The sequence below is a fragment of the Phocoena sinus genome, chromosome 3 (assembly GCF_008692025.1).
Source record: "Phocoena sinus isolate mPhoSin1 chromosome 3, mPhoSin1.pri, whole genome shotgun sequence".
Lineage (NCBI taxonomy): Eukaryota > Metazoa > Chordata > Mammalia > Artiodactyla > Phocoenidae > Phocoena > Phocoena sinus.
The window spans coordinates 13,700,333-13,710,264 of record NC_045765.1 but is presented as its reverse complement, the minus strand read 5'-3'; the positions used below and the strand labels follow the sequence as shown (position 1 = coordinate 13,710,264).

General features: G+C 52.9%; 1 protein-coding gene across 1 annotated transcript; it reads right to left on the bottom strand.

Annotated features, from left to right (window-relative positions):
* Nucleotides 1–1,056: 1,056 nt before the first annotated feature.
* On the bottom strand, nt 1,057–5,696 carry PGLYRP2 (peptidoglycan recognition protein 2). Its single transcript, XM_032627819.1, has 5 exons — nt 5,584–5,696; nt 3,385–4,467; nt 2,855–3,065; nt 1,950–2,247; nt 1,057–1,159 (listed from the first exon to the last, which is right to left on the bottom strand). The coding sequence occupies exons 1-5, from the start codon at nt 5,645–5,647 to the stop codon at nt 1,100–1,102; spliced, it is 1,716 nt and encodes a 571-aa protein (XP_032483710.1). The 5' UTR covers nt 5,648–5,696; the 3' UTR covers nt 1,057–1,099.
* Between the last annotated feature and the right edge of the window lie 4,236 nt (nt 5,697–9,932).

The window sequence follows — 9,932 nt, the reverse complement described above, 5'->3', positions numbered from 1 at the left end:
CTGCCTTCCTGGAGCTCACAGTACAGCGAGAGAGACAAATCTTGAACATGAATGCAGGACATTTCTAGCTGGTGAAGACTTGGAAGCAAATAGACAGAGTAGAGTAGGGGCTGAGCAGAAGTGATGCACTTTGAGCTGGAAAAATCCAGGAGGGCTGAGCATGAGAAGGAGCTGGCCATGGGAAGAACATGCCAGGTAGAAGGAACAGCTTGTGCAAAGGCAAGCGTGACCGGAATTCACAGGGTGGGATGGGTAGGACTGCCTTCGTGAGCATGTGACCTGTGCAGTCACCGGGCTCAGAAGGGCTCTGCATTGCGCTTGATTTAACTTTTTGGACAGGGCCTGCATGTTTCATTTCGCACTGGGCCTTGAACATTCTATAACCTGTCCTGAGGAAAAGGGTCTTCAGCGAGGGTCAAAAATCCTTTTCCTGGTGCTGGACATGTTCTTGCGGGTGCACATACCTTAGCTATGCCCACCTCATTCTTACCACACTCAGTCCACTCACTGCACATACAGGTAGAGTCTCCCTGTGTTCTACCATATCTCTGAGCCTGTACCACTTCACTGCATACTGGCCCCACTCCCAACTCCCTGCATTTTGGCTGGAGGACTTTCTCTTACAGGTGGAGTCCACACTGCCCGTGCAACAAGCAGTCCCAAAGTGCCAACACATTAACACTGTCCTGGGAGAAGCCCTCAGCCATTGACTATGGAAATTGGAGGATCAGTACTCCAGCTGCCTTGCCCTTTGAGTGGGATGACTCCGTGGTGTGTGACCGACACTATCCCCCAAAGGTCCCTGGTGGGATTGAGCTCCACGTGCCTCCCATACCCACATGCCTGATAAAGCACCCTTTCCCAGCTGCCTTCCCTTCCCTGTGTCAATTCCTTATTCCTCAGCTGATATGTCCTGGGATCACTGCTCAGAGAACTACTTATCAACAAGGATTCTTGTCCCAGGGTCTGCTTCTGGGCAACCCTAAACTAAGACAGAATGTGCAAACGCAGATGATGCATGGACACAGGCTTTCTTCCCATGGTCTCTTTATTGGAGGTCTGTGGCTAGCAGGATCGTTGGAGGTGGCCTCCAACTGGATCACCTAGAGGCCCTCCTGGATCTCCTAGAGGCCCTCCTGGCAGTTCTTGGTTTCACATTCTAAAAAAGACAAGGGAGTGTGAGGTTTGGTGGTGGGGTGGGTGAGGGGTCGTGGGGCTGGGTCTGCCTTCCTCATGGTGGCACCCTAGATGGTAAGAGGACAGGGGCCCAAAGTGAGGGGGCAGGTACAATGCCAACTGCAGGCCAGCCAAATGAAATGGAGTGGTAGCTTGGAGGTAGAGCTAGATAGCACAGGGATGTTATAGAGGCGTTTTTGTGATCATGATCAGAGGTTGGGGTGCAGTCATCAGGCTGAGGTTGTGCTGACTGGGCCTGGATTGCTCCAGCGTAAGGGTTGTCATCAAGGGTCAGGAAGGCTGGGGCTAGCAAGCATCCTCAGGAGAGGATTGTCTCTCTGAGACTCTGAGATTGTCTGAGCAGAGGATTGCAATACTAGGTTAGGGGCTGGACAGAAGCTGTGCAGGTAAAAGGGTTTTCTGTAGAGGGTCACAGTCTGGGTCAGTGTTGTGTGGATGGGTAGGGGCGGGGCTTTGGGTAGGGGGCAAGGATGAGGGCAAGTTTGGGTGGCTGGGATGAGGTTGTGCAGACAGAGTGGCAGGGTGGGTAGGCTATATTGCAAGCAGAATGACTGGAGTCTGAGTCTAGATTGCTTGAACAGACGAGCTGCAATGGGGTTCAGGGTCCTGACTGAGGCTGTGTGGGCACAGGGTTACAGGAAGGAGTGAGGGGCCTGCTGAGGTTAGGCAAACAGGCAGGGATCAGGGGCCGTGCTGAGCTTGTGTGGACAGATGGGCCTCAGGCCGAGGTAGTGCAGGCGTCGGGGACTCACCTTGTCGAAGTGCGGCCAGGTGCGCAGCTGGTTGAAGAGCGCGTCGCCAGGGCAGTCAGTGCGCACGAGCTGGCGGTGGCCGAGCAGCGCGTAGCCTGGCCGCAGGAAGCCGGCGCGCACAGCGCAGCGCGGGAGCTCGTCGCGCACCGCGCGCAGCGCGGCCTCTGCGGGCAGCTCCGCAGTGTAATTGCCTATCAAGGCCACACCGAAGCCGCGGGAGTTGTGGCCGAGTGTGTGCGCACCCACCCAGTGCCAGCCGCGGCCCTCGTACACGTAGCCGTCTGAGCCCACCACGAAACTGCGAGGATAGAGGGAAGCATGCACCACTCGGCGTGAGGCCCCGGCTCTCATCTGGCCCTCTACCCCAGTTTCCGCACCTGTGCCAAGGGCCGCCGCCACCCCAAGTCCCGCCCGGTCGCGCTGACTCTACCCCGTCCAGCCGTGTCCCACTCCCCGACCTAATGCCACCCCAGAAACCGTCCCGTTTCTCTGGATCTGCCCCCAACATTGGCCTCATCTCTTTCTACCCAGCTCCCTCCCCATTGTCTCAAGTCCAACTCCTGCCCAATTCAGAGCCCTTTTCTGTTTTAGGTCATATCCCATCACTGCCCCGTCCCAGACTCAGCCGCTACCACAGGTCCTGCTCCTCTCCCAAGTCCGGACTCCTTTCCTAGTTCCCACCCCAAACTCGGGAATCCCACTGTTGAGCTATTTCTGGTCCCTGTTAAGGCCCGGACCCTAGTCTAGGCCGCTCCCCTCTCCACATTGGCTCCACCCACCCTAAACTCCTTGCCAGCTTCGCTCAGGTCCAAACCCCGCCCCCTCAGTCTGGCTCTGCGCCCCCAGGCTCTACACTGCACCACCACTTGGTCCGCCCTGCCAGCGACTTGCAGGTTGCCGCCCACCTGTAGCCTATGTCGTCCCAGCCGCGAGTATACTGGTGGAAGCGTTGCATAGAGCGCATGTCGGCGGCGCAGCGCTCAAAGTCCGTGCAGGGTGACGCGGGCATGTATGTGTGGTGTACATACAAGAACCCGAGCGGCAGCTGCAGCGGCGTCGGGCGGCCCTGGTACGGGGCCGCGCCCCAGCGGCAACGTGGGTGGATGGCTGGACACCCTGAGAGGAAGAGAGTCCAGCACGGGAGTAAGCAAGCGTTTCTCTGCCTGCCGCCTCCTCCCACACTAAGAGTGCATATAAGGATCATCCCTTCAGTCTCCTCCCAGATTTGGGGACGGTTCAGTCTCACACCACACTGGCCCCCATTGGGATCTAACTTAACTAAATCTCACAGCATCCTAGTCCTGTTGGCCTCCCAGCCAAAGCCCTTATTGCTCACTCTGGAATCCCCCAGTCCTATATCCTCCTGACCTGTGGGGCACTGAGAATGTCTGTATATGTGAGAAGGAGCATTACAGGAGGTGGGGGCCCTTCTCACCTAGGAAGGCCTCAGTGAACTCCTTGGTAGCGTGGGTGGCCACCTGTGCCAACTGTTCTTGGCTCATACCCTGAAGGTGAGGGTGTGCTGGCTCCAGTCTCTGCAGCAGGATGAGGGCCCCCCATACCTGCTGGGTCAGAATGGGAGTTGGAGTCAGAGCAGCTCCGTTCTGCCGTCGGAAGTTGCTGCGAAATCCTGGGTCTCCTGCTACCCCGGCTCCATAGTACTGGCTCAGCAGGTGGCTGAGGGGTGGCCGGGGCTCAGGGGACCGGCTCAGGTAGTCTCCAAGGAGGGCCCCATCCAGGGCACCATTGAGGAAGGCCGTGGTGAGGGTTGATGCTTCAGGGTCCAGGAGCGTGAAGGTCCGGGGAAGAGAGAGCTGGTCCCAGCAACCCTCCGTTCCCAGTGAATGGCTCCAGGTCTGAGGGCCCTGGAGGAAGTTCAGGCCTAGGTCTCTGGCCAGGGTGACCACTAGGAGGCTGTCCACAGTGGTTGGGAACTTGGCTTTGGTATCTGCTGAGGAGGCTTGGACATCTGGAGAGGTGACTTGGACATCTAGATCTGTGGCTCTAACATTTGGAGACACAGCTCCGACATCTGCCCAGGTGACATCTGAAGAGATATCCCTGAGTCCTGGGGAGGTGGCTCTTACATCAGGAACCGTGGCTCCAAAGTCAGGAAAGGTGACGCCAGCATCCGGAGGGGTGTCCGTGCTGTCTAAGGGCAGGTTTACGACCCTGTTCCCCTGCAGCCCTGCCTCCAGCCCTGCCAGAAGAGGCTCCACAGCCACGGTTGAGCCATCGGACGCCAGCACCACCCCGCATTCCTTCCCGTCCCACACACCATGTCTCGCCACCTCCATGGTCAGGCCTTGAAGCTCTGGGCTCAGTGAAGGAGGATCCAGCATGGTGGTCTTGAGACTCTGTTCCTCCAGCAAGAAGTGTTGGAGAGGGTTGTGGGCACAAGAGTCCTGGGCTGACAGCAGCCATGCAGAGGCAGTGTGGCCAGCCTCGGTGGCTGGTGCCTTCTGCTCGAGCTCAGCCAGTGCCTGGATGACAGAGTCCATGAGCAGGGGCAGGGTCGCTGAAGGAGGAGGGATGGTATTAGCCCAGCAGCCCAGCACCACCTGTTACTGAGCCTCCCCCTGCCGTTTCTACATCTTCTCAATGCCCCCTGCTCTTTGTTGGGCAATCTTATGATGTCTGACATTGTCCTTGTGTAGGTGAGGAAACTGAGGCACAGACAACAGGTTAAGGAGCTTAGACTATCAGCGAGCACTGGGGAGCCATGGCAGGTTCATGAGCAGGAGAGATACATGGCCAAGTTGGAATTCTGATTGCTCCTTTGAGTGCCGTGTGAATAGATTTTGGGGGGACCAGAGTAGAGAAGGGGAGAGAGTTTGGAGGTAAGCAATGAAGGTGGCTGAAGCCAGGATGGTGACGCTGTGATGGACAAGAGTGGTCAGAGTCTCCAGATATTTTGAGGGAAAGATGGACCGTTTTTCATGATGAATTGGAGTTTGGGGAATTTTAGAGGGAAAGGTGTCTCAAAGGATGTCCAGGGGAGGGTGGGCCTGTGCCTTGTGGGAGAAATATCTATGGCTGAACTTAGAACTTAGAAGTCTGGGACTCAGAGCTGGGGTGTGTTGTTGAATAATTAAACCTTTACTATGTGCCAGGCACCATTCTAGGTGACTTATATAACAACCCAGTCAATCTTCACAAGGACCCTATGAACGTAGAGAGGTTAAATTATCTACCTAAGATCACATAGCTAGGAAGTGGCAGAGGCAGGATTTGAACACAGGAAGTCTTAATCCTTACACTCTGCTGACTGCTGGAATTCAGGTTCTTCTCCAGACAGTTCACTCAGTGATTCCTCTATAACTTTGTTCTTCTCTCTGCCTAAAATATCCTTTCCTGCTTCACCACCAAGTAAAATTCTTCTTCCTGTCCTAGATCTACATCCCCTCCTGCAGGAAGCCTTCCTGATTTTTGCTCTTTTGGCCCCAGTTTCTTCCCCCAACCCTTGCCCTGATCCTATGGGGCTGGGAGCATCTGTGTTCCCAGACTGGAGGTTCCTTGAGACTGGGGCCTCCTGGATCTAGCCTCACCCTGTACAGGGCTGGACACAGCGGGGCAGCAGTATACTTCTGCTGAAATAAGAGTCCTGGCCTCAGGCCTCTGCCTTTTGACCTACCTGTGCCTGGCTCCGGCTGCAGCAGCAATCCGTACAGGATCCATAGGATAGCCTGGACCACCATTGTGGGCTTCCAGTTTCCAGGGGAAGTATCCAGTTTACCTCAGTGGAGACTTTGGCAGAGCTGGAAGGAGACAAGCATGGAGAACTGAGAGTGCCTTTGGCTACTGTCAAAGTCCAGCGGTGAATGACACGGCTGCCACTTGCAGAGCTGTGGGCGGGAGGCAGTGGTGGCGTGGGTACAGAGTGCCCTGGCTCAACGTCATCTGGGTCTCAGGGGCTTCCCCCATCCTATCCTGTTCCTCCCAGGGTGAGGTCAATGGTCAGTAAGCCAAGCGCATTGCAGGAGTGGCCTGGAAACTAGGTAGTTCAGATTCCAGCAAACTCTGCCCATTCCCCAGGAGAGGTAAACTGAGGCTAATGCAGCGATCCACCCTTCCTATGGTGATCGTTCTGTAGCTGCTTCTGGCCACCAGAGGGGACTCTCAGGTGCCTGCCCGACTGGTAAGACTGGCTGTGATGAGGGTGAGGAGAGAAGGAGAGGCCTGAACTCGCACTGCCGCACTGCCGTCTGCCTTCTTTGATGTCAGCACTTTAGCCTCAGGCAGAGGTTGAGTGCAGGGGCTGAGGATTGTTTTTGTTGAAGTAGCGTAGGGGGACCTGAAGATGTCATCTCTCATCTCATTCCGGCTCCGGATCCTAAGCTACCAGTGGTAGTTGAGAGCAGGAATTGGGCTGGGGTGTTTGGGACCCTGGCTTTGTCCCCGGAGCGGACTTCTGGGCTCACCTGGGTTGGCAGTGAGGGGTCCTCCCTCTTCCTCTGGTGCCTGTGGCCAAGTCCTGCTGAAGAGAGCCCTCCTCCTCTTTATCCAGCATCAGGTGGGATGGGCTTATCATGGCTGGGGCTGCCGTGTAAATTACTTCACTGTTGGCCTCCCATCTCGAAACTAGCCTGGGGAATTTCCAGGAGACCCACCGGCCTGAGCACTCAGCACAGGGCGGGCCTTGGGCGGGCCTGGGAGTGCCCAGGCTAAGCCAGGCCTGGGATTCCCCAGGGGACCTACTTAGATATTGAGTGTCCTCTTTCTGGGCACTCAGCATGGCCTAGCACAAAGCTGGACACACAGTAGGGGCTCACAGAGTTAGATGCTAAGAGAGGAGGATGAATAGAGGCTGCTCCCCAGGAGATTCTGAGGAAATCTCCTCCTCCATGTCCCAGTTTCTGAGGATTTGGGGTCAGGGGCTCTGCCTGATAGAACCACGTGGAAGATGTGGGCTGTGTGTCCATCCGGTGCAGGACTAGAGTGAGGAGAGTGAGGGTGTAAAATTTAAGGTGGTGCCGAAAATCTCAGCCATCAAGATAAATAATATTCTAGCACCATGTTTTAAAAGACTAAAAGAAATGCAAAAAAAATCCATGATGAACAAAATATCAACACTTTAATAAAGACAGGGTCAGGGGCAGTGCTGTGCTTAGACATCTTGGAGCCAGAAGTGAAAGGAAAAATCGGGAATTCTGATCCTGTCTTTGTGCCTCCCTTGCTTTACCTTCATCCAGGCCCTACATCCACCAGGGGGTAGCCCCCAGGATGTTGCGGGGTAACTGTCACACGAGATCCTCACCTAATGTCTGCTTGGTCCGGGAATGACCTTGATGTGGCATCATGGACCTTGGGTTTGTCCCTCTGATTCTCCCACTGATTGTGGCTGTGGAGAGACCCTTACCATTTTATCTAACTGCCAATTTATGCTCATTTTACCCAGCAGGAGGGTGAGCTCAGAGATGTTAAGTAACTTGTGCTAGGTCACATAGCTAGAACCTGGGGAAGGCTCCAAGCCCAGTGCATGTTTTCACTATCCTGTGGCTAGGTCAGGGTCAGAGTAATTATGACTCTTCATGCTGGGCAAGTGTTTGCAGACTGGCTACAGAGCAACTTCACATCCAGTAATTCTTGGGCCAGCCAGATGGGCAGCCTTGATACCTGTTTAAACCTTGAAGTTTGTGGTAGGAGCTGGGTTGTATTGGAGTCAGGGACATGACATGGCCAGCCAACATTTCCCTCAGGGTCTATCTGGGATTTGTGACCTTCTTGGGTAGGACCCTTCCTTCAGGAAGGCTCCTTGATTACCCCCGGCTCCCCACTTCTCCCATTCTGGCTCCCTAGCCCGGATTCCTACCTTTGACCCAGACCTGTCCATACAAGGTCTAGAGTTTCTCTGTCTGGTTCCATCTCCCCCAGACTAGGAGATGTTGAATTCTCTTGGGATGTCCAGAAATGCCCACCACAGGTCAGGGACCAGATGGGTAGCAGGGAGTGACTGTTGAGTAGACCTGATTGAGGATGTGGGGTCAATGTGAGGTTAGGCTCTGAAACACACACATGCAGACACCCACACACCAACGCACCTGGTCTTGGCTGGGCCTGGGAGGCAGCACAAAGGCTGGGATTCCCATGATGAGTCATTCCCCGCCCCTGCTTCCCTCCCACTTCATGAGGCCCACTGCCAGGATATGTCAAGGCCCCTCCAGGCTGCAGACAGACCAGGGGTCTCATAAGAGTACCCAGGGCCTGGGGTCATCTCTAATGGAGGTAGCATTGGCACAGAAAGACAGAACCCTGGGCTCTGGATCTGAAGTGAACCTGGGATCGAGGCCAGAGGCCAGAGGAAAAGGAACTTGGGGCGGGGCGGGGCAGGGCTGGGCTTGGGGCCAAGATCAGAGTTAATAACATTCATTTTGGTAACAGTAATGATAATAATAATGAAGACCCTGATAATAATAATAAAAACTTGTGTGCAGTTCTCTGAGATAAGATTTTATATGCCTACATTTTTTTAAATTTAATTTTTTAAATTGAAATATAGTTGATTTACAATGTCGTGCCAATCTCTGCTGTACAGCAAAGTGACTCAGTTATACACATAGAGACATTCTTTTTTTTTTTTTGGCCACACCTTATGGCATGTGGGATCCTATTTCCCTGACCAGAGATTGAACCTGTGCCCCCTGCAGTGGTAGTGCAGAGTCTTAACCACTGGAACGCCAGGGAAGTCCTGAGACGTTCTTTTTTAAAATATTCTTTTCTATTATGATTTATCACAGGATACTGAATATAGTTCCCAGTGCTATACAGTAGGACCTTGTTTATTCATCCTATATATAACAGTTTACATTTGCTAATCCCAAACTCCCAGTCCTTCCCTCCCCCACCCCCATCCCCCTTGGCAACCACAAGTCTGTTCCCTATGTCTGTGAGTCTGTTTCTGTTTTGTAGATAGGTTATTTGTGCCATATTTTAGATTCTACATATAAGTGATATCATATGGTATTTGTCTTTCTCTGACTTACTTCACTTAGTATGATAATCTCTAGTCATATCCATGTTGCTACAAATGGATTATTTCATCCCTTTTTATGACTGAGTAGTATTCCATTGTATATATGTACCACTTCTTCTTTATCCATTCATCTGTCGATGGACATTTAGGTTGTTTCCATGTTTTGTATATGCCTACATTTTAAAATTCAGCTCTGGGTTTTGTGAAGAGATGTAATATTCCATTGTATATATGTGCCACACTGAAGAGATGTTTTAAAGCAAGACTGGGCAAACCACAGCCTATGGATTGACTATCTCTTTTGTAAACAATATTTTTTGTTTTTTTTTCAAGGTGAAATTCACCTAACATAAAGTGATGTTTTTATTATTTTTTAATTTTTTCACACCTTTATTGGAGTATAAATGCTTTACAATGTTGTGTTAGTTTCTGCTGTATAACAAAGTGAATCAGCTATATGTATACATATATCCCCATATCCCCTCCCTCTTGAGCCTCCCTCCCACCCTCCCTATCCCACCCCTCTAGGTGGTCACAAATCACCGAGCTGATCTCCCTGTGCTATGCAGCTGCTTCCCACTAGCTAACTATTTTACATTTGGTAGTGTATATATGTCAATGCTACCCTCTCACTTCCTCCCAGCTTCCCCTTCCCACACTGTCCTCAAGTCCATTCTCTACATCTGCGTCTTTATTCCTGCCCTGCCACTAGGTTCACCAGTACCGCTTTTTAAAATTCCATATATATGCGTTAGCATACGGTATTTGTTTTTCTCTTTCTGACTTATTTCACTCTGTATGACAGACTCTAGGTCCATCCACCTCACTACAAATAACTCAGTTTCATTCTTTTTTTTTTGCAGTACGCGGGCCTCTCACTGCTGTGGCCTCTCCCGTTGCGGAGCACAGGCTCCGGACGCGCAGGCTCAGTGGCCATGGCTCACGGGCCCAGCCGCTCCACGGCATGTGGGATCTTCCCGGACCGGGGCACGAATCCATGTCCCCTGCAT

Coding starts and splice junctions, on each gene's coding strand:
- PGLYRP2 (XM_032627819.1), bottom strand. CDS start 5,647: ATGGTGGTCCAGGCTATCCTATGGATCCTGTACGGATTGCTGCTGCAG. Junction 4,468..5,583: donor GCAGCCGGAGCCAGGCACAG/GTAGGTCAAAAG, acceptor CTCCTCCTTCAG/CGACCCTGCCCCTGCTCATG. Junction 3,066..3,384: donor GTTCACTGAGGCCTTCCTAG/GTGAGAAGGGCC, acceptor TCTTCCTCTCAG/GGTGTCCAGCCATCCACCCA.